The sequence below is a fragment of the Calonectris borealis genome, chromosome 2 (genome assembly GCF_964195595.1).
Source record: "Calonectris borealis chromosome 2, bCalBor7.hap1.2, whole genome shotgun sequence".
Lineage (NCBI taxonomy): Eukaryota > Metazoa > Chordata > Aves > Procellariiformes > Procellariidae > Calonectris > Calonectris borealis.
This window is the reverse complement of record NC_134313.1, coordinates 118,450,772-118,478,673: the sequence shown is the minus strand read 5'-3', so window position 1 is coordinate 118,478,673 and position 27,902 is coordinate 118,450,772. Positions and strand designations below refer to the sequence as shown.

The window sequence follows — 27,902 nt, the reverse complement described above, 5'->3', positions numbered from 1 at the left end:
CTGTCAATGCAGCATGAAGACTGCAAAACCAGTAACCTGAAGCATCAGTGTGCTGTATGGGGTGGGGGGAGAGAAAAGAAAACGGTGTATTCTTTTAGTAGAGATGAGCACTGTGGCTTTTTGGAAATGCTTATACTTTCAGTGTACAACCTGTGAGTATCGCTTAATATAGCATAAAATGAGAGTGGGTAAGTCTCTGTGTTTACTGTTGTCGCCATGATGCCAAACCTGCAAATCTATGTTTCAGTCTTCACAGCAGGGTAGAAGTGCTTTACTGAAGGGCAGAAAGAGGACTCCATTCTGTTTTAAAGAGATTAATAGCTAAATCGCACTTACTACTTGAACATTAGGGATCTACTGATGTTAAATTGCTACTGAAAGCAGATGAAAAGTGCCACGGAGTTACTGTGTTGTGCTTTGTTTTAGTGTTGCCATTTTCACACAAAGGGCTTTTCAGCCAGGTGTTAGCCCTCTAGGAAGTTCAAAATGGTCAACTTCAGCTGACAGCTTTATTTGGAAACACTTCTAACTATGTCAAACTGACCTAGACAGTTAACTGAACAGTGGTTTGCCACCCCTCACCCCCAAGTGCAACGGGAAAATTTAATTTGGGAACACTGAAGTCTGAAAGCAAGAAGGATAAACAGTGGTGACTCTCACAGGGGACTTGGTGAAGGGATGTTACTTTATACTTCTGAAGATACGAGCTCTGGCAATTATCAGAGTACTAAAAATGTATTTGGATTTTATCCAAATACTTTAATCTTTTAATGTCTGTTACAATTATAAAGGAGCTCATTGAGTTAATGAAACATACTGTAATGAACTTAGTAATTGCATATTTTTACATTGTTCTCCTCTATGGAATTGAATCTCAGCTGTGTGCCATGAACTTTGCACAGGTGAAATAAATCCTTTTTTTTGGCACAGGGCATGTTTCCATGATGGTTTAAGGTGAGCAGGTTATATTCTTGCTTTCGTCTTTGCCCCTAACCATTCCTTATGGTGGTCCTGATGCTCGGGTGAGTGAGTGGCGCACGTATTCAAGGGGCTAATCCGGCTGAAAATGTGTTTTTGTTTTGTGGGGTTAGCTTTTCGACAGTCCATCTCTCTGAACTGCCCTGCTGGACAAGTGGCAGTGCTGGCACTGAGGAGGAGGAGGCCAGGCCATGACAATGGAGAAGCAGAGACATCAGATTTGCAGTGGAACAGGACTTTGAATAGCAGAAGCCTGAGGTTTTTGGATTAGGAAGATTTCATTTTAGTGGAGAACATAAGGATGGTGGCTCAGGATGATGTATGTATTACAATATTTTTAATATAAAACAGTTATGAGGATCCATTTTTTTGCTATATAATAAGTTAGAGGCATGCACGTTATTATGCAGCAAAGTCATAGTGTCCTTTTGCTTGTTGCTGCCAGCCTCTCCCTGTTCTGTAGTTGGCATTTGTAAGTTCTTAGCAGGTAAAATACTTGGTAATAACTCCTGGGTGGAATCAAAAAGGTATTAAATATCTGAGGCACTCTATTTGTTTTTAGGATAATAGAACAAAGCATCACACAGCAAGTGCTCGTTCATTTTGAATGGGTGTTTTGATAGCAGTTGATTGAGTTGCAGCAGTAATCAGTGACAATTGATGTTCTGGCTCCTGAGAAGGAAACTGCAGAATAATGTGGCTGGCACAGTTCAGTCCTCAGTGTGCAGACAGTGCTGGTTGCATTGTCTGGATGCATGTATTGTGGGAAGGTTAAGCACTCAGTTCGTTGATTAGCCAATTTGGAAAGAGTGAGTGTTTTGCTCATTCTTGGCATAACTATGCATGTTCCCAGAGAGGCTGGAGCAGGAGCTTCAACTGGAGCGTGGAGATGGGGAAACACAGCTGTGCCGTCATCAGCTTTTGACAGTGAGTATTAGCTGTAGCCATCTGGGGAGTCTTAGAGAACCTTTGTAATTATAGTTACGTATGAAAGAGAAGATACTTGGAGAAGCACATCACATATACTACAAAGGTGACTTTTTAATTGATAAATACTTTTTACCTGAGCAGTGAAGTAAACATATTTACTAAATTGGCTAGTATTTTTCATGAGTCAGATTTCTTTGTTAAAGTATTTCCACTTTTTTCTGTTAGTAAAACAGGAGACAATCATAACACCTCTCTTTAGCTTTAACTGCAGTGGCTGAATTGATGGCCCTCCCTGCCCCCCCCCCCACCTTTTTTTTTTTGTTAATAGCCCATAAGTAGGTCATATTAGCATAAATTAGATTCGATGGGGTTTTAAGTTCACATGTGGGTTGTAATTTCGGAGTGAACACATTGCCTGTCCAGGTGTCCCTGCTAAAAGGGAGAGACAGTAAGCTTTTCAGCTGTTGTCCGCTGCTTAAACAGCATGACTCTCTAGAGCTTATGACTCAAACCACTAGGATGATGATGTTTGCATCACTCTTTCCTCTTTCCCTGGGCCATGTGGATTTTAATGTTGAATAAACTGTGCAGTAAAATTATGGGGTGACCGCAAATTGTACCGAGTGCTTGAATGTGATGTATTAGACTAATACAAAAGCAATTTACAGTAGTTTTCCTGGAAAGTTTCATCCTGATGTTTAAAATCATAGAATCATAAAATCATAGAACGGTTTGGGTTGGAAGGGATCTTAAAGATCATCTAGTTCCAACCCCCCCTGCTATGGGCAGGGACACCTTCCACTAGACCAGGTTCTTAGTTCAAGTATGGAAGACTGGGATCTCTTTTGAATGAGTGCTCTTGGATGCCAGCTGGGAAGGGTTATGGAGATTGTTGTTCCTAAGTTGTAACCAACAGCTGGTTTTAGTGTGCTTAGAGAATCTTGTTACGGCATAGAAGGCAACCTGCTACAAAAGCAGCTCTCTTTGCTCATTGTATGCACAGTTGAGTACAGAAAAGGTACAATATTTGAACACAGTTGGGCAGGCTAGGACTTCAAGAGTGCTTAGAGTCGTTATGTCAGAGTACTCAGAGAATCACAGAATGGTTGAGGCTGGAAGGGACTACTGGAAGTCATCTTGTCCAACCCCCCTGCTCAAGCAGGGTCATCTGGTACTCATGGTTTTGCAATACAGAGATGAGCAAGGGAGAGTCTCGTTAAAATACCCAGATGTCCTGTAACCAAGTGTCACATTTAATGCAGTTTACCAAGCTTTACACAGGACGCATCTCCTCTGGAAATGGGCTGGGTGAGCAGAGTATTGGCATTGCTGTTATCTTGTAGTCAAGTTTCTTCTGAAAGGTTTCTAGCATTCCTCCAAAACACCCTCTGCGTTCTGGTTGTATGAACCTGGAACTTGCCCTGTTCTTGGACTCTTCTGTATCTTTTTGCTTGTATTTTACCTTACAGTGATCTTATGGGTAGCCTGGTTGGATAATTGAGAAGATTGCTCAGGTAGGCAAGCTCTTCCTGATCTAGAATTACAAACGATGACCCCAAGGTATGTGTCAGCATTAAAAGGGAGGGTGATATCTGGTTGGGATGTCCCTGGAACAGTAGTTCCAGGCCTGCAGGTACACAGACTGAGCAGTGCCCAGCGAAGCAAGATGGGATCAGTGTTAAGGATGGGCATATGCACAGTAGTTATTTTGGGATATGACTGTATCCACGTTTGTTTCCTTAGCGTCTCTATAGTCCTGTTTCCAAAGTGGGTTTAATAATGTCCATTAAAATGGCAGATTAGTCTCAACAACCAATATTGTTTGGAGATACAATCTCTTTAATGCAGAATATCTCAAGTTATTCCACAAGTTTTAGCTATAGACTAGGTCTCTAATATTAACTGTGCCATGTTTTTTTCCCCTGGGTGGCCATCACTGTGTTTCCGATTTGCAGTCGTCTTGTTTTGCTGAATGTCCTTCAGAGAGCAGGCACTGGGGAATCCACAAGTGTTAAGGGCAAATTGTTCTTTGTCAATATGAGAGTGTGAACTGGCAGAGAGCTGGGAGTCTACAGGGGTGGATTCAGAGACTGTAGAGTGCTAAGTCAGGAAAATGTGGGGTGTTTCGACTGTTAGCTGTTTTGATGCGCTGATTTCAGTAAGAGAAACAGTGCTGGTAGAAACACCTCTGTAGGTGGAGCTGCTTTCTGCTGCAAGATTACTAACAGGTGGTTGTTTTCCTTCTTTTGGTTTTTGTCATCTTTGAAGAGTGATGTCAGTGCCTGAAGCAAAAGGCTGGTGTCTTCAAAACTTGTGTGTCTTCATTAGACTCATAAATGGTATCCAGTCTTTCTTTTGCTGTTTCTTTTACTTCTGATGAGCATGATGAGCATCAGGCTCTGCTTATTCACTGTGGAGCATCATGTCTCTCTCTTCCACAGTACTTTTCTTTGCAGAAAGATTTCTTTAGAAAATAATTCTGTTTGTTTCAGCCTTCGACATCCTGTCTGTGCTGTCAGTTAACTTGGTTATTTCCTTCAGCATTCATGCATCTCTGTTGCCCTTTCTTCCTCCATTTGACTGCTAACTTCCTGACTGTACCATTAGTTCCTCTGTATGTGTCATAAGCACTGATAGGGTAAAAAATTCTCTTTGTTTTTTATACTGCTGCTTCATCTTCTTCTAGCAGGAGGTTTAGGGTTTCTCCCAACCTTGAGCTTATCTTCTTTTATCTGTTATCTCCTTTGGGATATAGCCAGTCATCATTGTCTTGATTTGACCTCTGCTGAAGCGAAGCAATAAAGTATTATCATCTTGACTGAAGATGCTCTTGTGTGTGTCCTTTCTAGCTCCCTGATTTATCCAAATGCCAGGAAAGTACATAGGCAGATCATGCCAGTGCTAGAAACGAGTACTGTGACCTTTTGTTATTTCTTTACTCTTAGTTAAATTCTATTCAGAATTGCTTTCCTGAGTCACATCACTTTTGATGAATTTCCTCTGTTTCTCTTCAGTGTATTTTCAAATAACCTTTAATAAACTTATTCCATTTCCAGTTACATTGGACTCTTTTGGAGTGTGCTTAATTTAAGCATTAAAAAGCATTCCCCCCTCCCCGCAAAAAAAGAAGTTTGCATCCGTCCTTTTGAGTTATAATATTTAGCATTGCTTTATTTTAGTTGTTATTTCAGAGTACCGTTTTCCTTTTTCCTTTCTTCTCCCCTCCAACTTTCTTATTGCTGAAAACTTTCATTCTATCCTTACAACCCTTCAAGAACAGCAGCACTACTGGCTGAATTGAGGTTTCATCTTTTTCCCATTACTTCCCTCCTACCTCTCAGGTTATGTGAGACTACCCTGAGAGGTAGGAAAAGAAAATTGTATTCAGCTGGATTTTAAGGGATATTTTTTGCTGCTTGCTTGACTTCAGAAACATCTGGAGTACAGCCCAATGATGAGAAACAACCCCAAACAAAGCGGCAAGCCCTGATAAATTGTGAAAAGTTTAAGTGGATTCTAACATTTTAGTCAGAGTAGTGTTTGATTTTGTTTCTGTACTTGATACCTGCCATGGTCTTTAAATTCCACAAGCCAGGCAGGTGCTCAGCACCTTTGAAAAATCATGCTGCTTTTATGAAGCTAGATAGACCTTACCTTTTTGACTGCCGGGTTATTGTTGGTATGGTGGTTGTTGTGGGTGTTTTGGTGTTTTTTGTTTTGTTTTTTTTTAAAATTTTTTTTTTGTAAATTTATTTCTTGGAATAGTGTTTTGAATACTTGAGTTTGGTACTTTCCTGATTTCTAGCTTGAAGAGCTCAGATATTAACATCTTTAGTAAACAGAGCATCTTTATCTGAGTGGATGGTATGTGAGTGTTAATTAAATTGCCACAAAGGTTCAGATACCTTGAATAATCAAAACTAAGCTTTTAGTCTGAATTACAGACGTGTAACTAAAAGTTCCATAGTAGAGGGAGCGCGATCTTCCAGGAAGCAGGGGAGTTCAAGTTAAATAAGTACCTGGATTTTTCTGGTATGCTTCAACGTGTGCTTTAGAAGCAGGACCAGACAGCCTGCTTGCCTGTATTCTGAATACATCCAGTTTGTTGTGTTTCCCTCCACTTTTTCTTTTCAAGCACCCTTTAAAGCCTATTCTCTCTAGTTTTGAAGAGTACTTTTTTGGAAGTGGGCCTGTCAATGATAGGAATCCTCAACCACATAAAATGCTTCCTAAGGAAAGGAACAAGATGACTGTAGGAAAGGTAAAATACTTGAAACAAAATTGTGAAGAAAGGTTATGGATGTGTGAGAATGAGACAGGTGATAACCACACGAATATTCACCATCTTTCCTGGGCAGCTTCGCCAGTGGCAAAAACTGTCCTGTTCTGTGTATTTCACACCCATATTCCTAAAATCTCCTAAAACCCAATACTAGGTTTCCAGGTGTTTTGGAGAGGAAAAGTGGTGTATTTAAACCTGAAGGGTCCAAAGCACCATATTAAATGGTGCATTCCTGGGCTAATGATGGATTTTTGATCAGCAGATCGCGGGTTCAGCATCAAAGAAACGTTCCCTTTGGGAAGCTGATGGACTGCTCTGAACCGTGGAAGTCTGTTGAGTAGGGTCAGGTCTTCCTGCAGTGTTGGTGGCTGCTGCAGAGGGGGTAGCAGCCCCCCTGGGTTGTCAGCTCTCTGACACGGTCCCCTCTTTTCCATCACGTACTAGAATATAGCTCATAGCTCCCGTAGTGCTTTATCTTCTATTTGTGGCAAAGCATCTGTGGATTTTATTGACATGGGTCTGCTGGGCCTTTGATTCTTGTCTAGTTCAGAGGTGAATAGCACCGAACGCGTAACAAAAGGGAAGAAGGCAGTATGAAAGCCTTTTTATGTACACAAAGTGTATATCCAACCTCCTGGCTTCTGTGCCCTGATTTTATTTCTTGCAGAGGTGGTAGAGCATGGTTACAGCTCCTTAGACTCGGCTGTTCAGTCATGCAGTTTAACTCCAGAAATAACTCTCTTGAGGGTTATTAATCCAGCGTTGGATTATCTTTCCAAAATCGTTAATCAGACTTGGTCCCCGAGGGACCTTCCAGCTGAACTTGCCACTTAGTTTCTCTTCGCTGGGGTGGCGGGAGCCAAGCGGAGGAAGCTGATGAGGTTTGACAAGAAGCGGTTACTTACGCAAGGTCCCGAGCGGAGGGACCCCTGTGCCTCTCCTCCCGCTGCGGGTCCTGGCCCCGCCGCCGGCACCCGCCGTGTCCTGCCTCGTCCGGGCTGCGTTACTGCCCTCCCTGCCGCTCGCCTTGTTTCGCCTTGAAGAAGTGCCATGGGAAAACCTGCCGGCGAGGGGGGAGCGGGGGGATCTGTGCCAGTGCCAGGTGATTCCTATATACGCTGCCTTTTGTCCGGGGAGGAGAAACACATGCTTTGTTTTATTAAATTCTCAAATGCACGTGGTGTTCCTTCGGTTCGCTTTTTAATTGTTAACTTCTTTACTCGAACTGTTCATGAAATGACCTGGCCTGCTGTTTGAATATTACCTCTCTTCTGTAAAAGAAGAAATGAGCTGTTGTAGGCTGCTGTTTCCATATGCGATTAGAACTGCGAGTCACATAACTCCTATTAGCCTACATTTTTTTCTCCTGTCTGTAGAGTAAGAATATCTCTTATTTCTTAAGAGATGTGCTCTGAAAGCTAGAAGTTATTTAAAGTACTTTGAGATCCTTGTATGAAAAGTGCAATGGAAATTGCAAAACAAGTTTTTTAAAAAAAAAGTTCTACTGAGAACAATTTCGTACACGAATAAAATCCTGTTTTTCACATGCAATGCATAGGTAAAAGGGGAAAAGTCAGTATGTTTTACTGACATATGTGCTGAATTAATCCCTCAGAGCCAGGCAGGTAAATTGAGAGCTTGCGTGTCTGTGCTCATGCATTTTCGCATTAAACTTAACATACTTTGATTTCCAACTTGAGTGTTTATTACTCTGACTTAGTAGACCACTGGAAGCACTGCATAGCATGGTTGAAATGCAGAAATATACTGTTTGTGGTAATAACAATAACTCACAGAATTTGCACTTTAATGAGCTAATCTGTGATAGTTCTGAAAAACCCTACTGATGTCAGAAAGTGTACTCAAGTGTAGGTGTATCTTGGTTGTGGGGGTTTTTCCCTCAAATTATAAAATAGTGTGCTGCTGAGCATGGAAGTTGCTTAAACCTCCTCCAGGTTTCAGCTGCATGCATGCATTAGGGAAAATAATGGGAAATTGCCTTCCTTTTCCTCAGACCCCCTCCTCTGCTTCATCCACTTGTGCCTGCACATGCATCCTATTGCCTTCAGATTCTGCCTTGAAAATAAACATTATAAAAATGAGTTGCAAAGTTGCTCTTATGTGTCAATGCTTCTCAGATCCCACTGGGATAGAAAAAGGGATTGCACTTGAGAAAACTCCATAACTAGACCCTTTAGCTGTGTCTGTGTCCTTTTCACTGCTTGACTGCTGCTGGCATAACAAAAAGCAGTTGAAATTGGTTCTAGTTCTTCATTCACATCATGAAAATTGCTTACTAAATTGGAAGCATTTCGCACCAGGGATTGTGCCTTCCTTATTTTACTGGGCAGTGTCTAACACATTGCGTACCACTGGAATAAATAGTAGGTAATTTGTAATTGTCAGCACTGTAGGTTGCAGAATTTTCTTTGCAATCATAATTTTGTGATGACAGCTAAACATATATTTTGGCCTTAAAAAAAAAAAAAAAAAAAGAAGAATATTTGTTTCGGGCATTGCCGCATAGGTAGAATGAAACTAAATTATCTTTTGGATCCTGCATTGGATTAATAAGATAATAAACTAGGAAAAAAAGTCAGCACATCTGACTAGGATGTCCACTGAGAAACAGAAAGAAATTTGTAATGATGATTTTATATATGCTTTTCAGCATTCAGACCACACTGATGTGTCTGAGTTGGTCTTGTCCTGGTGGGAGAAGTGGAACTACATCCATTTGTATTAGTTAAAGATCTGTCACTTTGCTTTGTGTTTTATGACTGTATAAGCATACGTATATTAATAATTATAATTAGGTAGGAGATCTGTGCTAGCCTGCATTAAAACTAGTCACACTGAAATTGTCTTCTGAATGCTGTGGCAGACTTCTCTTGCACCTTGCTTTGGAATGCAAATGTTTATTTTCCATAGCTGGATTTGATTAATTTACCGCCAACTTTCCTTGACTCTTCTTTCTTAAACCATTTGCTTTCTTCCTGCGTGACTCGTTAAGACAGACCACAACTCGCTAAAGCAAAATGAGGGTTAATGCCCACATTCATATGTGAAAGTGGAAGTTTTCTGCAAATTTATTGCTGTGTGATGTTGTTTTGCTTTCGTAGTCATGGCTACTGGTCATGAATCAACTTTTTTTCTCCACCATTCATCGTGAGCTTTGGAGTTAGCTAACCTCCCGGGGAGGTATTGGGCTGCGAGTTACCTTCCCTTTGCCTCTCGTGGTGACAGCGTCCTGAGTTGCTTCCCTGTCTTCCTGGTCAAAAGAAAGTGCGTTTGCCCATGCGTTAGGTGGATTCTATGGTTTTTAGAGAGAGAGAAGGGAGACCTATATGTGGCCTACAGATGATTTTTTTTTCATGAAAACTGTAGAAGAAACATGATGGAGGGAAAATAAAACAGTTGAAAATAAGGACTTACTCATCTGAAGCTATCCTCAGTCAAGTTCGTCTGGCAGGAGCTGCTGCTGCTCCTTTTGTGTTGCGGCCGGTAAAGTTGGGCTCGGACCGAGGCTTCCAGCGTCCTTCCCGCTAGGGATGCGGTGCCGTGCCAGGGAACGCGGGGAGAAGCCTGTCAGTCCGGCACTGGGTCAACCAGCTCCGCTTAAGCGCTGGTTTAATACCACAACGTCATCAGGCTGAGACTACCGAGGACTGTTCTGCTGAGGAGGTGGGAAACACCGTCACTGTGAGCGTGGGAGCAAAAAGGTGCCAAGGTCTCAGTTTCATTTGACTGTCGAGGTGGATTAACAGCTCATTGCTGCCAACAAGCCTCCCTTCTCCTACCCCCCACCACGTTGTGCCGCCTCTGGGAAGCTGTTTGACTTGAACGTGGTAAAAATCAGATGACCGAAAATACTTTTTTGCTGGTTAGTTGAGTCAGTGCGCTGCGCAGCAAGGGGAGCGCTCGTGGGAGATGCAGATGGCGGGAGCGTGAGGTGTCAGGGGAGAAATGGCGGGAGCTTTGCATCCGTTCAGGCTCTACAGGGGAAAAGACAGCCAAAAGTGAATGTCTGACTATTCTTAACGACCAGCAAGCCGGTTGCATGCTTTAATTGTGTTTAGTCCCCATCCCTGTAATGTCTACCAAACGTAGACAGTATCGCTGTGTTTCTTAATCACGTTGTTTAATCTTTCAAGGCAGTTCCTGCAATCCAGTCTTATTTATAGACCGTCCATTGTCTTACTTACTGCCTTGCGCTTTGCTTTGTGGTGATGTGCAATCCTGTCGGCATCAGAACTGCCATTGTTGGAAATAAATTGCTGGAGTGTTAAAGTTTGTAAATTGCTTTCATAGTGTTGAGAACCCTGTGTAGAATGTAGCAGGGCTTGCAAACACGGAGGACTGAGCCCTTTCAGAGTAGACCAGAGGGGACACATGAAAAAAAAGAAAGGTAGAGCCATATACATAAAGGCTGGACGAACTCCCACTTGTAAGTAGTATGAGATGAAGGTACAAAATTTCTTGAGAAAGGGATGATTTCATGATTTTGTTCAGGCTGATCTGAGTTTATGCTTCTGCTGCAATTGGAGAAGGGTTGTTAGACTGGATTAGTTGAAGCAGCAACTGAAGGTGGTCAGAGCCTTTTTTTCCTGTACCTGTTTGTGGCTTTTGGATGTCTGGTATATTCTGTCAGCTCATCTCTTGCCGTAGCTCTTTCAAAGGGTATATGTGCAAGCATGTGTCCATGGTTTCACCACTTCCTTCTCTTTTCTGCTAAGAAGAAGTGGGGCTGCACTTCTGGGGATTTCTACGGCTTCTCTCGTTTTGTCATATGTGGTGACGTTTTGCCAGGTCTCGGCAGAGCGTGCAGGAAACGCCGTGGTCGGCACGGAGGACTTGGCAAAGCAAGCAGACACCTCCCAGTCTTCAGGAGGGCGCACAGGTTGCTGCGTCTGAGAATTGCAGAGCTTTGCTACTTCAGTGGCTGTCCTGCTACCACTGGGCTGGGAGAGGGGTGCAGAAGGTTTGTTTGCACGCCCAGAGAGGCACTACACCCGCTTGAAAAACGTTTGTTGTTATTGCGAGGTTACAAACTTTGATGAACCAAAAGAGACAGAACTCAAATTCTGCAAAACTTGAGGATTTGGTTCTTCCCCTTTCCTCTCGTTCCCCAAAATTCACAGCCTATTTGACATGAGACCTATTGATATTAATTTTCTTGCAGAACTATGACATTTTATCTAGCTGATTGTATCATTGTGAATGTATACTAATATCCTTATGTACTCGCGTGGCTGAGATTTACCATAAAGAAGTATTTATATATGGGTATCTCTGGATCTGTTAGGTGAGGATATGTGTGTGTGTATGTATATGTGGAAACTGCTGTGTGTTCTGCCTTCTTCCTGACATCCTGGTTGCTATAGTGCAGTGATCTATTTGTGAACACCCAGAAGATCATTGCTATAGTTAAAAGAAACAGTGTTTCCTGGCCGTAACTTCCTGGGCAATCTCTTCTCCTGAAGCGCCAGCTTTAACAGATTCGGTCACGTTCCCTGGGACTCCAGGAGTGACACTGTAACAGGAGCTTCCTCTAGTTTGCCGCTTTTCCCCACCAGTATATTTAATGATATTTAAAAATAGTTTCTCTATTTAAATCTAATGCATGCCTATTATTCACCGTACGTTTCAGTGCTTCAGCCATCTTTCTAACAGACTGTCGAGCTGTGCAGCGTGTTGTGGCATTGTGTCCTGCATTTGCTTCTGTAATGTGTGCCATTCTTCTGTTCTTGCACATACATACACGCATACGTTTTCATCCACCTGCCCAGCCAGGCAAAATGTAGGAGACGAAGCGGCAGCACTGGAGTTCTGTCTGAACTGCTGTATTTTTTTTTAATTTTTTTTTTTCCCCTTCTCCCTGCAGGTGTGAATGAGAGAGACTCTCTGCAGTATTTAGTGTCCGAAGAACAGCAGCGTCGCAATGCCCCCTCCTGCTGACATAGTGAAGGTGGCGATCGAATGGCCAGGTGCCTTCCCCAAGTTAATGGAAATAGATCAAGTAAGTGCATGTGTACGTGTGCTCAGCCGGCCCTGTGCATAAATAAGTTCTTCTCTGCGCGTGTGTGTCTCTGCATTTATGTTTACTTAGATACACGCGTATTTTTCTGTAAGTGCATGTGTGGTAGAAGGTGTTTTTTATACGGGGTGTAACCCTCTTCCTCTCTTACTGCTTAATGTTTTTGATGTGTTTAGCTGATTTTTTTGTTTTGCTTTTTCTTTTTAAACAGCTGCTTAAATAAGGCATTTACTGCTTGTGTTACTCACTTAACACTTTTGTGCCTTAGTTTGTTCAACTGTAAAATTGTGGTAACATTGTTACCTCTGGGTGGAAAGTCTTCAAATTTTTAGTCAGTGCTTTGCATTTGGAGTAGGATCATACTGAATGGCTGCAGCAAGTGCAGGTTTTGGAACTTAAGTAGTGGTGCACTGTGAGCAGGAGGATCTTTGCTGTTTTATACAGGAATCTCAGGGGTTGTCCTGTTTAGCTGGTTATTTCTAACGCAATGGCCCCACAGACTGATCGGAGGCAGTGTACAGAAGCTAACAAATTCAAAATTATGAATTAAAGATTCTTTGTAGGAAATTTGGGGGGTAGAGTTGGGGGGAGACAAACCAAACCAAGTTATACAAGTGCCATGTTTTATGTTCTGGACTTCTCTGAGATTGTTTTTGTGGCACGTGTATTAATATTAAAAGCAACCTCTTTAATATTTAACAGCTTACCCATAATGTTTTGAAATCATACAGCATGTTACCTGTTGAGAATAATTATTATTTTTGTAATTAGTATTCAGAGTAAAGGAAAGTATTTCATAATGTCCTTTAGACCCTAGTGTATCTGGGGACCAAGTACATTATAAAGTTCTATTGGAGAGGAGAAAATTTGAATTCATGCTGAAAATGTTTTACCGAAACGGGATCCTAATTTCTTCATGCAGTGCAATCAGTTTCACTTCTAGTTAACCCTTTTGTGGCATATGCCTGGGAAATTCCTGTGTGAACTTTGGAGAAACATGGTACTAGAGGGTGGCTGGAATAACAGCAGTATGATTTTTAGACACTCTGAAAGCCTCTGTAGAGGAAGGGGGAGTTGCCAAGCAGTTAGCACTTTGTAGTTTGATTTCCAGACCTGCCAAGGCTCGCCATTTTCATTTGCTGAAATTTTTTAATAAGCATATATCTACAGATACAAATCTCTTGCCTTCTGGAGTGAAGAATGTTTTACTTTTTTCTTATATAACAAATGGTAGACACTGTGCACACTGTGTTCAGGGAAAGATGCATGTTAGTCATGATGAACAACAGCTTATTGCTACCCAGTACAGTGGGGACAAAAATGAATAAATATTATGCAGTCTGCTTCCAAGCAGCAGTAAAATAAAACCAAAGCGATTGTTTTTAATTTACAAAATGGCTTAAAGTAACTCTGCAAAAAAACTCATACCTTATCTGAAATATTAGCTTACTGTCCTGGAACCTTGTTTTTACTCTTATTATATAAGATTTAGAGCGGACAAGAAAGATCAGTGCTGACTTATGAACTCTTCCAACCCAGCCTGCCCAGTTATCTGCAAGCTTCCTCGTGCCACTTTATGGGGAGGAGGAGGAAGAAGAGGGAAAATCAGGCTGAAATGGAGAAGGCTAACAGCAGCCTGCTCCTGATGCAGGGGAGATGGGGGAATGAAGTTTGAGGGTCTCATCCCTCACCTTTCTGATGTGGTGTGGTGACAAGAAATGAAGATGGGAAAGAAACATCCCTTTGTAATACCCATACACACAAGCCCGCACATTTGCCTTTTTCAAGGATGGGAGCAATGTGGGAATGAGCCCTGAAAACGTACAGCGTGATACGTGCTTCTAAACACACAGATCTGCCTTTGGTTCACTTAGTGCTAACTTTTCCCCAATCTGTTTCCTTTAAAACATCTATTTAGTTGAAGAGCTGTAGTGGAGGAGGTGATTCATACCTCAGATGGCTAGCTGTTGGAGATGATAAAAGGGAGGAGGGAAAAGGAAGGCAGAAAAGAGAAATGACTTGCCCATTGACCAGACATTGTAGCCAATGCCTGTCTCCCACGTGGGATCTGCTCATTCAAGCACCATTTGATGTATATTCAGAAAATCCTAAAAACTTTGCCTTACCAGTTTCCTCCCTCTCTGATACCTTACCAGCAAGAAAAACAGTATTTAAAAGAACAGCACTGTATTATTACTTTAAAAAGAACAGCAAAAAAAGGTCACTGAAGCATGATGCAAGTTCTTTATCTTTCAGGGTACTGAGGCTATTCCAAATATTGAAGTACAAATAGCATATAAGAGATCGGAGGAAAATCTGTGTTTTACTTTTTTAGGTTGCTTGTTATGTATGCTTGGTAGCATTTATTTATATTCCGTTGCACAGCATCCCAATTCACCTGCTGTGTATATGCATATTTTGCTTAGCAATGAAGAGAATGAAATATTTTCAAAATGAGGAACTGTCATTGTGAAACCACAGTGATTGACAGTGGCGTACTGGAAGGCGTTGGGCCTGAAAAGAGCTCATGAGTATTTTTTCCACCAAATGTTATTAAACTTTACATTAAAAACCTCCCCTTCAGGCACATGACTTCTGACAACCTGGACTTTATGAGGCACAGAGCTTTTTCTAGTTGATGCTTCCCACTACGTTTCTGTAGGTTTGTCAGCTTCGGTTCATCAACGATGGTTTTAACTTTAATACAAAATTAGTCTCACTGCGTTAGAGAGACTCTTTGCCTGCACAATTAATATATAATTAAGTGCTTTTCAGAACCAGCCTCTGTGCCTAACCTTTCTTCTCATTCATTGAAATGTACTATTTGACATCAGGGTTTTAAAACTGCTTTTTTCCTGGAAGGTTGCTTTAAACAAGGAGGGCAAAACTGTATATTATTTACTGCCCTCTCTCTTACCAGTTGGGGACTAATTAAGTTGCTGTAAATCTAGCAACTGGCTGTTGCCTGTATGCATCAAAGCTGATTTTAAAGCATGTGCAAGCTAACGTACTTTTCTGCTTTCTCCTTGAGAGATAGACTTGACTGAATTCAGCTACTCTCTTCCAGAATACTTGTTTTTTTTTCATTTTGATTTCCCCCCCATTTCCGTCACTTTCCTCAATTATAAATTTGAAAAATAACATCTAGACTCTTCCCCCCTGCATAAATCCCTACTGGCAATATTAGTACTGTGGTCAAAATTAATTTTTAATGAAGAGATTTTATTTTGACTTTGGGAACTGGGTATAGGGATGATCTTCCACTTTTAAGTCTTCCAGTCATGTGAGGGGAGGAATGGAGGTGGGTTGGTGTCTGAATTTGCATTAGGATATTTTTGTGGACTTTTTAGGGGTGCAGTCTGAGGAAGAAATGAATGGCTGACTGCCTGTTATCTTCTTCTCCCAGTCTTCTGGGGGAGATGTCTTCTGGCAGACGTTAAGAGTAGGGCCGCATGGGCTCTGTACAGGTGAACCAGGATGCTGGCTACTCTATCCTGTCTTCTCTTTATTGGTCCCAGAAATAGCCATTTCGTAAGAGGATGTTATTTCTTGTGTTTAGGTGGAAATTTGCATGCTTTAATTTGTGCCCATTGTGTGTAACTCATTCTCAACTGCTGGAGTTTTTTACAGCACAAATTATTTTAGGTAAGCCAGTGCTGGTTTTAGGTTACCTGGATACTTTGTTCTGTGGATTTACAGCTTCACTGTTCCTGCTGCAGGGGAAACAGCTTCCAGGAGAGGCACAAGATGGATATTTGGGGACAATAATTGTTTTAGCTTATCCCATTCAAATCCACTCTTGTGTGTTAACAGAAGGTGTACTAAAACCAGATTTCTCTAAACTCGGGGATGAACTTCCTCACCATTGGCGGTAAACACCATTCCTACAGAAAGGAATGGTTTGTAATTAAACTTGGCTGTACAGTCTCTTCCTCCAGGTTTACTTTTATCTATGAGATCATTAAATCTAGGTTAAATTAGCAGATGTGAATCTTTACATTAGCCAAAAAAAGGCGGGGGGGGAAAAAAGCTGTGTTTTCTTTTCAAAGCACAAATCTGGTACAGTGGGCAAAATTTATAGGAGCACTGTCAAATGACAATTTCACGTTAATACAGTGCAGTGCAGCACATGGGAGGAACCATGGGCTGCTTTACATTAATGCTTTCTCTAAGGTTTAGATTTAGTCAGCAAGTTTATCTTTTCAGACTGTCTTTCAAGTTTTTTCTTCTCTTCTGCTAGTGTATGCTATAAATGTCATTTTAATTGGTTTTTTTTTTTCCTTCCGATAATTCATTGTACTTCACTGCATATTAAAAGGAAACCAGTAAGATTTTCTTTTTTAAAGGGAACTTGCAAATTGTTTTGGGTTTCAGACCTAAGACCCTTGGGGATTGTTAATTGACTTAGTGCAGTGTTTCTCAAACTGTGGGGAGAAATGTAGTTCAAAAGGGATTGTGAAATGCTTAATTAGAGAAAAGAAAGTGGCACATCACTTCTGCCATGATTGTGTGGACTAAGAATAGCTGTAGTTTCTGCAAGTGCTGTCACTAGTAATAATAGTATACCGATACAATCCTAGCGTCACAAGTCTAAATGTATGCAATATTAGTGAGCACCAGCATCGTTCAAGTGAAGACGAAAGGGATATTGATATGTCGCTGTACCGTGAAGTGTCGCTCCCTGCGCATAGTTCTGGCTCCAGACTCGTGACTCCCTAAAAATCAAGGGGTTTAGTGCTGAGGGGATGAAGGAAGAGAAAAGGCTCTTAACCTCCTTCCCACAAACCTGCAACATTATATGAACTCTTATCCAAAAAGTGTAATAGTATTGCAGTAGCTGGAGCTACTGATGCTTTTTGGTATGAATATTGTGAAGACTTCCAATGTTATTGCACATGGTGAGTTTAAAGTAGTTAAGGGAAATGTCAGTGCCTTTAACAGCTGAAAAAATCTCAGTTTCTTGAAGATAGAGGACTAGGAAGCAGCTCGTGGGACAGGGGAAGTCTGACACTGACTTATAAAAGTGTTCCCTGCCTGGATTTGCTAGCAGCAGCTCCTTTCTGTCAGGTCGGAGAAGGGAGTTCGTGCTTGAGAGCGGCCACTACAGCTGTATCTCAGCCATTCTGAAGGAGGACCTTGGCTGCTACTGATGGGAAGCTTACCCAAAGATAGATGAGCCAAAAGGTGGCTGCCTTTTCAAAAAGGCTGAAAAACACTCAACTAGTTTAGCCAGTTTGCTACAGGTAGGGCTTGCTTAAAATCAACTTTTAGGTGTTAAACTGATGCTAACAATAATTTAATGAGTTTTATTGCTCCTTGTTGTACCTGTCAGTATTTCAGCTTCACAAAACCGAAGATGAAACTCTTCATAAAACAGATACTAACCAGCATACAAACATAGTAAAACTATTTAATGTTTTTGTAATCCTTTCAGTTTGGTTACTGTCAGGGATTATTAATAGAACTGGTAAGGAAATCATATCTACTAACTTAATGTGCCATTTTCTTTATTGGACTAATGAAAGGTCTCAGATTTTTTTTTTTTTGGGGGGGGGAGCTGTTCAGCAACAAGAATAACCTTGGAAACAATAATGCAGATGTTTTAATGTGTTGGATACAATTCAGTGCACTAACACACATATATACATACGGTGCTTTGTTAACATAATGAACCAATCATAGTTAATTGCAATTGGTGTCAAAAAATATGATTTCTTTTCTTACAGAACTGTGGGATCGGAGTAGTCATCATTCAGCTCCGGTTCTTTGCTGTGGTGGCAGCTAGCCATCCTGGATAAAAGGGCAATATTATCATCACATGTTACGTTTTACTAGTCTGGCTTGTCCAAAGCCACATTCCCACTGGTTGGTTGGAGTCTTTCAAGGCTGCGAACTGAAGTCCCGTGGTGCATGGCTGGGACCTCATCACTGAAAAATACATTAAAACTTTGTCTTAGACTGTTGAATACAGAGACAGCAGCAAAGCTTAATAGATTGAAGAGGCAATAGCTGTGGAGAAGGGTTAGAAATTGTAAAAGAAATCAGGAGAAAAAAGAAATAGAAATATTTAGTGAGTTACAATGTAATGGATGCTATTTATGCTTTCTACTTGGTGCTGTCTTCTATGGTAGGAAACATTAGTTAAATACAGTAGACAGTTAAATATTTTTTTATAGACATGGAAATAGAGCCAGGAGACACTTGAGGTCCTGCAGAAATAGTGTCCCAGCATTCCTGATCTCCAACATAAAGGATGTTAAGGAAATAATAATTTAGGAAAGAGATGAAACATTTTATTAATTCTCTCCTTGTTTTTTTGTTTGTGTGTTTGTTTTGTTGTTTTTTTTTTCCCCTGGCTCTGATTTTGTTAGCCCCATAATGCTAGCCAGAACCTCCCCATTGGAGCCTGAATTTTGCTGCCTGCAACTGATGGCATTTTCAAGATGGAGGCTGAACATGACTGTAAGATTGTTGCATCGGCAAAATTTTTTAAGAAACAGCAGGAGTCTCATCTCTTAAAAGTTAATTTAAAGGAAATGTGTAATGATGAGATTCCTGGAGTTACGCACCAATGAATTAATTACAAGGTACTTCATTCACATTCTGGCCAGCTGGTGTATCCAGGCGCACTTTACGATTCAATTATATTCTCCTTATAGAACTCCAAGATTGTAGTACAAAAGGGAGTAATACTAAAAATCCCACTGTATGATTTTTTTGTGCCTTCACATAGAGACTTTTCTACCCTGGTAAGCCAGCAGTGTGTCAGTCGTGAGCTGTGGGTTTGGGGTTTCTTCATTCAGTTTTCAAAGGTATGCTCACCTAATAAAGTGGTTGTGTGAAGAGCCACATCTTAAAGCCCTGCTTTGTATTTTAAACTGTATTTTAACTGTATTTTAAATATGTGGTGTGAGTATGTTGCACGCAAACATGCTGTGATGCACAGCTGTAGGTCCCTAGGTGTTTCATAACTCTTCAGTACTTTTGACTGGGAGTTTTTGGCGTCCCTATTTGCGAAGTACTTGAGGAAACAGGGAATGTTATGGCTTGTTAGGACACCAGATGTGGAGTGAGAAGTTTCGGTAAAATTGTTAGTGTTTTTTTTTTTTTAATAATGTTGTGTTTCACTGCTTCCTTGTTGTACAGTCACTTTAACATCCTAAATATATGCTCTGTGGGGCAATGCTTAGATCTGGTGAAATGGAGATTTAGGACTGAGGATGTCTTTGGGGGAGGGAAGGGAGTAACTGAGGAAGCTGCGGCTGAGAGTGAAGGGGAAGAGGACATAATCACCCGGGTTTCCCCAAGTCTTGTGTGCTCTGCAGAACCCCTGCTACTATATTTATATCAAAGTGTTTCTACTGACATGTTAAAACTGCCACCTTAAGGGCTGTGAACTGAGCCAATAAAAGCTCTCTCCCATCAGCAGGCTGCACTTGTTGAGGGTTTTGCCTGTCGGCTCTGGGAGATGAATGTTTCCCGCCTTGGGTTCTGTTGCTGCACCGACAGAACCGTGTGGTGTTGACCTGGCCTTGGCTGGGTCTTTATGGTCTCTGTTACTGCAGTGTTGGGATGTCCCCGTTCTTCAGGTATTCACTCCTCTGGTGCTCCCCTGAGTTAGGGAAATTCTCTTCTCCATCTTTTACAGATGCCCAATGCCTAATTAACAAGTCTGTTAATACTCCATTGTAGTGAACGGAGAGAGTTGATTCCCAAAGTGGTTCAGAGCAGGTTGAGGAGGCTGAAGCCCAAAGCTCTCCAATACCTCCCCCTTACAGGAGAAGACCTTGCCTCTTACATCATGAGAAACCAGTGGTGAAGTAGTGAGTCAAGGACCCAGGTGTCCTGGCATCTGGTGTTTGCCACCAGACAGTCCTGCTTCTGTTTCTGTAGCCCCTGGTGTATGACAGTAACAGATGAAGCATCCACTGACTGTGAAAAGAGGTGTTTTTCTGTTTTTTAATAGCCATAAAAATGACTTTTGCACTAAAAGATTTGTTAGTAGAATGGTAGCATTAATTATAGACAGAATGGTGTATTTACTGGCTAGTGATTCTGTTTTTTGACAGATGCACAGATCAGCAACAGAACTTTTTTTTTAATGCTGTGTGTTTTCCACTAACAGATGTGCTGCATCTGCTGTTTTTCTGTGATAGGCTTAACGACAGCAAGGTTTAAGGGTTTTTTTGTTACTTCTGTGATTAAAAGGTGTCAACCAGGGAAAGTGATATCCCAATCACTGTCAAAAAAAAAAAAAAAGAAACAGGAAAAAGAAAAAGCAATGAATCTCTGCTAGTCATTTCAAAAGGAAAGATATTCAACCTTGGCCTAAAAGAAACCTATCTATCTACAATTCCCAGGTACAGCACAATCGAAGTATATCTGAACTGCACGTATAACACAGGTTTCTTCCCAGATTTAGGCTTCTGTTCTCTTTACAGTTCACACATGCACATACACACACTTGCTTGGAAGTACTTTAAACCCAGGTTAAGTGTACTGGTAGCTTGAACTGGACCTAGGGCTTGGTCAGCACTGGTGTATTGAATGTTCTTAGCTTTCTTTTGCTCATCCCACAATTTCCCTAGAAAAAACAGTGGCCTGGACTCACCTAGCCTACACTCTTGCATGCCTGTGCTTAGTGCTTCCTGGTGACTGGTTACCTCTATGGGGGACCCAAGGTGAGGCACGAAAGGATGAAACTGGTGAGGAAAGCGGAGTGGGAAATCTCACTCTGTGTTCTGCCAGTTACTTTAGAAGTGCCACAAAATACTGCAGAAGTAGCAAGGGCAGGTACTCAAGAAGACTTTTGTGCTTCTTACCACACAAAAGCTGGAGACATGACCTGAGGCATGCAGGTGAGCACAGAAGCGGTGACTAGGTATTACTGCATGGTGGATGTCATTAGGGCTACACTTAGCCAGCATCTCAGATACCTGTAGTAACCAGTCAATGCAGGTAAAGCTTTAAGGTGTGTAAATTCATGTCAGCTCTAGTGCTGCCTATGCTTGGTGTCAACGGCAGGATTCTCCCCATGTGTGCAGATCAGTAAGTTGTAAGGCTATAATGCCCCATTATCATTTCCCACTGGATTTCAGATATCAATTTAATACCTACCCTTGGAAAATACTTTTATACTAACTGATGTGTTCAGCACAGATGGCTGTGATATGTCAGCTGAAGGGGTTATGTCCTATAGGGAACATAAGATTTACTTTGATCTGTGTTATTTCATGCATTAAAGCTACAGCTTGATCTGCTTAGAGCTTTAAATGCACACTTCATTTTTACTACTGTAGGGGAGGACACAGAGGCAAAACCCCCAAACTAAAATGCACTAGCACAAAATACTCATTTTGATGAAGGAGAAACTTTGAAATATTTTTGGACTATCTGATTGTAAGGAATTCTTTGAACTACATTGACTAATAAGGCGAGTTTGACTTTTCAGAACTGTAAATGCAGCAAAGATATTATGTAAATTTCTGTAAACATAATTTTATGAAGATGAAATTAACAAAAACATCAAGCCCATTCTCTTTGACATCAGGGAAATATTTACAGCCAGGCAAAAAAAAAAGAAGTGTCTTTGAATGTTCTGCAGAGTGGATTTACTCTGCCGAGAACGGAAATAGGCTTTTACCTCATCTTTCATGGTTCAAAAAGAAAAAAACTTAATAGCTCACTTGTGTTTGTCTTCTAGTACTGCTACATTCCTATATATAAACAGTCGTGTCCTGTCGCTGTTACCTAAGCATAGATATGTCTCTTACAGCCTTCAGTAGCAGGACTGCGAAGGGATTCTGGGCACGGCTGCGAGCTGGCTGGGAAAGGGGCCGCGGGAGCTGGTCGCTTGCCTGCCTGTCACTTCCAGAGCAAATAAGGGTTTTGTTGGCGCGGAGGCCTGGCGGTGCGCAGGCAAGGTGGTGGGAGTGCTGCCGCTGCCCGCTCCGCGCTGCCTGCCAGAGCCTTCCCGCAGCCTGCGCGTACCAGACCCCGCGAGAGCGATCGCACAGGGAGTCGTGGCAGCCCTCGCCTGCTTTCAGCGACATCCCGCTTACAGCTGTGAACAGGGTGCTGGTGACAATTTATCTGCTTAGTAGGGAGGGGGAAAGAATTTTGTCTGGAGACTTATATGTAGGGGGAGTGCCGCCCAAAGGATGATTAGGAGCAGCAGCTTATTGCAGTGGTATTTATTTTACATTTATTAATTTGTAAAGCTCACTCTAGTGCTATCAAATTACTAATTGCAAACTTTCTGTCCCAAAAGAATTCCGCTTTTTTCATCCTGTTGCTGATAGTTGTACTTAGTCACTTCAGTGTTGTAGCAATAGTACCACAGGAGGACAAAGCAGTACCGTGAAAGACTGGCTGTATTAATAATTTTTATTCTTGAAGATGCATTTGGTTTTTCTTGAACTGTCCCTTACAGGTTCTAGTTGATTTGTTGCTTGGGGTGTTTTTTTTTTTGTTTTGGCTAAGTTTTTAATTGCAAATAATGTCATATAATAATGCAAAGGTGGTATTGAATAGGAAAAGGGGAGAGGGAGATGAGTAGGATTGAAAAAGGACATAAAAGCTGATGGTGTAGAGGGCTTAGAAGTACCAAAATAATGATTTGGAAAATACTTGTGTACAACCTTCCCAGTGTTTATGTTACTGCCAGGTTAGGTTGTTAAAGTGTCTTTTTGTCATAGTTTCCAATGGGAAGCTATAGTTCCTATGAGAAATAATGGGGAGGAGAGGCAGTTACTCTTTTTGTTCTCCATTGTTTTCGATCTGTTAGCTGGTATCAATTAACTTCCTAAAAGGAACCCAGACACAAATTTTGTCAAAATAGGGAAATACAGGATCGGGACCCGCAGTAGCATCCTGAGGAGGGAAGAGGAGGCAGTGTGCAGAGCTGTACTCTCCGCTTGGCAGCAGCTCACCCGCAGGCTGGCACACGTGTGCTGGATGGCAAACTGGCATTATCCTGCTCCAGACAAACCTGGCTCCTCCCTCTTCCCTCTATCCCTCCTGAAAAATGGGGGTTTATTTTTTTGTGAAGGATAGAGGGAAGAGAGCAGTTGGAAGCAGGGATTGCTTTCACAGGATTGCAGAAGCTACAAAACCCCTCAGGGAGGAGGACAGCAGGTCAAAGCAACCGCACGTAAATGATACAGTAATCCAGACTGAGGAACTGATCAGGCTAAAAAACTGTGGGGAAGAAAACACTCTCTTTCTTTCTTGTGTGATCTGCCTGATCTGCTTCACAGCCTGGCTATGGCTACGCAACAGCTGAGCCAGCACAACAGAGAAAAGCTGCCGTGGGGAAAGGACATGTTGGCTGCTGCAGAAGGGAGCAGTTCCACACTTCTTGCCTTTTCTCCCATGTGCCAGTATTTGCTAGTCATTTAGGCACATAGCAAGCCAGATGAGGTGATCCAAATGAAAACTTATTTCTTTCCTTTTTACTGGGCCAATTTTTAGTTTGATCGAGTTCCCTGATGTGGCTCATCTGGGTGTTCATGTGAAAATAGTAATGGCAGTGAAAGAGGAAGGATGGAAACCAGGGACTGAGAGGGTATGGCAAGGGAGGACAGGATCCTTTCAGCAGATGCTTTCATTCATGTTTGGTAAAAATGATCTTATGTTACTCTTTTCTCTATTAACTGGCTTAGTTGACTTGACTGTCGAAATAACAAATCATTCCCTGAATCTGACCTGATGAGGGATTCCCGTCTCTAGTTTTCTGTCTATGCAATGATGCAGTTCAGAAAACAAATCCAAGAGAAAAATAATTTTCCCTCCCCGTCATGTACCCTGCTACTGAGTTAATTTTTAGCTTGATCAGCTTTCCATAAACACTAAAGGGAGACTACTACTTTTGGCAACAGTGTTAGCTTATGTGTTGTTGTGTGGTGGGTTTTTTGGCTTTTGTTTGTTTTGTTTGCTTTTTAAGAATTCAGTGAACTGTGATTATTGGAAGTAAGTAGAGAGGAGGCTCCTATGCTGTTTAGGTAATTTGGGGAATTTTCATGAAGCAACAGATCTGTGTGACATGGTGTGGTTACCCAGTATTGGAGAAAAAAGGCTCAGTCGTCACCCAAAAGTGAAATTTGGTCTCTTTCTTTTTTGCTATGCAACTTCATCTATGTTTTGGGTTATAAAGATGCATTTTCTTTTAGCCAGCAATCTTCTAAAAACACTTGTGTGTGCACCCTGTGTTTATAACAATGCTCAGAATCTTGCAACATGACCAGACTAGATGGTTTCTTCTATTTTGGGACCCAAAGCAACAGAGCTGTTTTCAGTCAGTCCAAATGCTCGTGCTTGCAGATGTAGAGAATAAAGCAGAACTGATACGTCTAGGATCTTAACACCTTCCAGCTGGTGTTTTATCAGAGGGGAACCTGCATATATGTACTTAGGAGAGAGGATTACTGTCATCATATGACCATATCTGAAGGTCTAAAAATATTGAATGTCATCTTGCTTCAGATATCATTCCTGGAAAATGCTCGTGTTGATATCTAAATCTTCTGTTTCTGTTGAGTAATGAGATGCAGTGTACACAAAAGACCCTTTGATTTCTCAGTTGACAAGCTGAGTTGATGCTGTAGGGGTTAATGTTGACAAAAGGACTGATAATATCATCATGTGTATGTATAGAACTGCTGTCTTAATAGATTATCTGACCAAAACAGCATAAAATTTTTGGGTCCTATCAAGCTTGATATTAAAAAAAAAAGAAATACTACTAACTTCTTTTGTTCTTTGCAGTTAGTGGTTTTGGAATCATATTTTGAGAGCTCAGGGCTGTTCCAATTTGGTGATTTTTTTTTTTTCTTTCTTTTTTCCTTAACCAGAAAAAGCCACTGTCCTCAATAATAAAAGAAGTCTGCGATGGGTAAGTTATGCCATATAGTACATACTTGATACTATACTTTTTGAGTTATTAAACCAACCAGGAGATAATTTTTGTACTGTATGACTAGTCATTAGTTTCTCAAAACTCATAGTTGTTTTATCTTCAGATTTTGAATTTGCAGTGTGTTTTGGATCAATTACTTGCAAGAAGTTAAGAACTTGAGGTTCTTAACAAAGCATCTCCATCATGTGGGTGGCTCTCATTTAGACTGTTTGTTGCCTTCCTGCACAGAGATGCATTTTACCCACTCGCTTTACACTTCTGGTCCCTGCAGTTCATGGGTTAAGGAACTAAAGCACTAACTGTGGCTTTGATTTTTGAGCACTGGGTCTAGTGGCTACTGTAAGCTGGTGCAGTTGATGTGACTGCTCAAATGAAACTGCAATGTTAATCACAAGTCCTGCAATATGAACTAATAATTGGCAAAGAGAAATATCTTGCTTTAGTTTTAATATGTTAATATTTGGGGGAGAAAAATGCTGTTTTAAGCAACTGCTACCACACAGGAGAGACTAGTTCATATTTATCAAATCGCTGCTGAGTTGAAAAGGTGGTATGTTATGCGTAATGTAATATATCAACTTAATACTATATGCGTTGGGTATTTTTTTTTGTAAATTTTTTTTGGTCTGTTTTAGTGATTTAGTGATCTTGCTTACTGCAAGCAAAAATTATGCTTGCTATTTTTTAAAGATCTGGAATGAGTATCAGATCATTATGAACTTATGTTTGGAGCACTGAAGTGTCACTGTAGGGACAAAGTAGTTTCTCTTCTTCCCCCCCCCTTCCCTCCTCTTCTTTTTATTTTTGGAAGGAGGGTGTTAGGTAATTTCTTTCTCGACGGTGGTCAAGGTTAGGGCTTTGTTTCAGGTATGCAAAGGGAAAATCTCATTTATAGGATGTATTTGTACTTAAGCTTTCCCTTTGTAAGCATGCTTTTATCTTAAACTTTGGAACTCATCACTGAAAGCTATGGAAAAGTATGAGAAATACATGGGAATGACAGGCACTTGTTTGATCATAGAAAATTATGTAAAGGGTACTTTCTGAGTTTTTAAGATTTCATTTTGTGATTAATTTATTTTCATATTTCTAAGGTGGTCTCTTGCAAATCATGATCAGTTTGCACTGCAGCATGCTGATAGTTCTAATTTCTACATCACAGAGAAGGTAGGTAAATCATTCAACACAATTCTTGCGTAGCCTATCAAAACGTTTGCCACAATAATTTATTTTAAATTAAAATATATAAAAATATAGAGTATCTTTTGTAATGCGTTGCCGATGAGAGGGTAGGTACTGGAAGACCTGGTTTAATGATTTTGCACTGATTTCTTCTGTATGGAAAGGCAAATAAAGGTTTGAATGTGCCAAGGCCTTCACGTCTGTTGAGTTTGAGACTTCAGCACTGAGCCCTTCAGCTTTGGTATTTGTGCATGTTTAGTATTCTGCTGACAAGTGGTGTACAGGAAATTGAAATATGTAAAACATGAAGGGCTCTTTGAAGTCTGAGGAGACCTTCAAGTGCATGTCACTTCCCTCTTTGGCTGGTCAGGTAGAAGTAAGTTTCAGTGACTGTGGAATATTTGCTACTCCTTCCTGCCTGCTGTCTTGTCCTTTTCCAGTTCTGTATGTTACATTGGCTTATTTTTTTTGGTCCCCAGATAGTATGGCAATAGGTGATTCATGAAGTGACGCAATGATTTCAGCACAGAGTAATGAAATGGCTGTAGCTGTAATAAAAATGGAATGTCTAGTCTAAATAAAAGGGACGTGCTCATCTGAATGAGACCAAGTAGTACATTCATTCCTAGCCATACTGATAGAATTGCTGAAATTACTGAAATTGTGAAAAAAAAATTGATTTGTTTGGAAAAGTGTACACATTAGTGCTGCAGAGGTACAATTTCTAAGCAATGGGAAAAGAGCACTATTCAAAACTTGCTGAAGTCCGCATGCAGATTCCCTAACCTCAGTGGATTTTGAGCTAAATAGACCTGAGCTTAGCTGCATAGACTTAGATGCCTCTTGCTTACCTTGTTACCAGTTTAGTTTGGCTTACTCCTAAGCAGAAGGGTCTTTTGGCTTTGTTTTGCGTTTTATAGTTGTTTAGGATCTGCTAAACACAGCTGAGACATGAACTGACTTTTCTCTTGCTGTAATTCTTACCCCCACCCAAGAAATAAAGGGAACTTAGGCACAGTTAAGCATTTAGAAAGACTAAATTTAGCAATTCAGCTAGAGCAGTTGCTCATAAGACAGTACTGCTTTTTTTTTTTTTTAGCAGTCCAGTTTCAGTTTTTCATTTAACTGTTTGTCATCCCAGTCAACCTTCTCAATGTGTCACAGTTTGTTTTGGGATCTCCCCTTTTTCGCTCGTGTGTTTCTTCTCCTTTCTTTTCAAGTTTCAGTTGACAGACACATCAAAAGCCAACACAAGGAAAACTGTTGAAGTAATTATTGCCTGCTGTGTTTTGGTTTTGCCTTCACCCGAATTAAATAGTGAGATTGTTTTGCTAATTGCCCTGAATTGTGACACAGCATTTTTCAATAAGCCAGACACAGCTGAACTTGTCTGTTGGCATTTAAACTCTGATTGTACAGTGAGTATTTCCACGAAGCCAGGATCGAGTGAATACTTGGGCTTGTTGAAGGAATTTGTCTTGATAGAATTGCAGGAATCTTCCAGGCTTTGCCTCCACCTTTGGTGGGTAGGATCCTGCAGCTTTGGAGAAGAGAAATGTTTTCTGTTCCGCATAAAA

The 27,902-nt window shown here is 41.1% G+C and overlaps 1 protein-coding gene across 4 annotated transcripts in view; it reads left to right on the top strand.

Annotated features, from left to right (window-relative positions):
- Positions 1 to 27,902, top strand: part of ELMO1 (engulfment and cell motility 1) — a 319,770-nt gene that overhangs the window by 37,070 nt on the left and 254,798 nt on the right. For 2 of the 4 annotated variants that reach the window (XM_075143082.1, XM_075143084.1), the window contains exons 3-5: positions 12,075 to 12,209; positions 25,079 to 25,119; positions 26,238 to 26,310. In XM_075143082.1, the coding sequence (XP_074999183.1) occupies positions 12,132 to 12,209; positions 25,079 to 25,119; positions 26,238 to 26,310 (192 nt within the window). In that variant the 5' untranslated portion in view covers positions 12,075 to 12,131. Of the gene's footprint in view, positions 1 to 11,989; positions 12,210 to 25,078; positions 25,120 to 26,237; positions 26,311 to 27,902 lie in introns of those variants that run through there. The other 2 variants (XM_075143085.1, XM_075143086.1) reach the window with 2 other exon arrangements.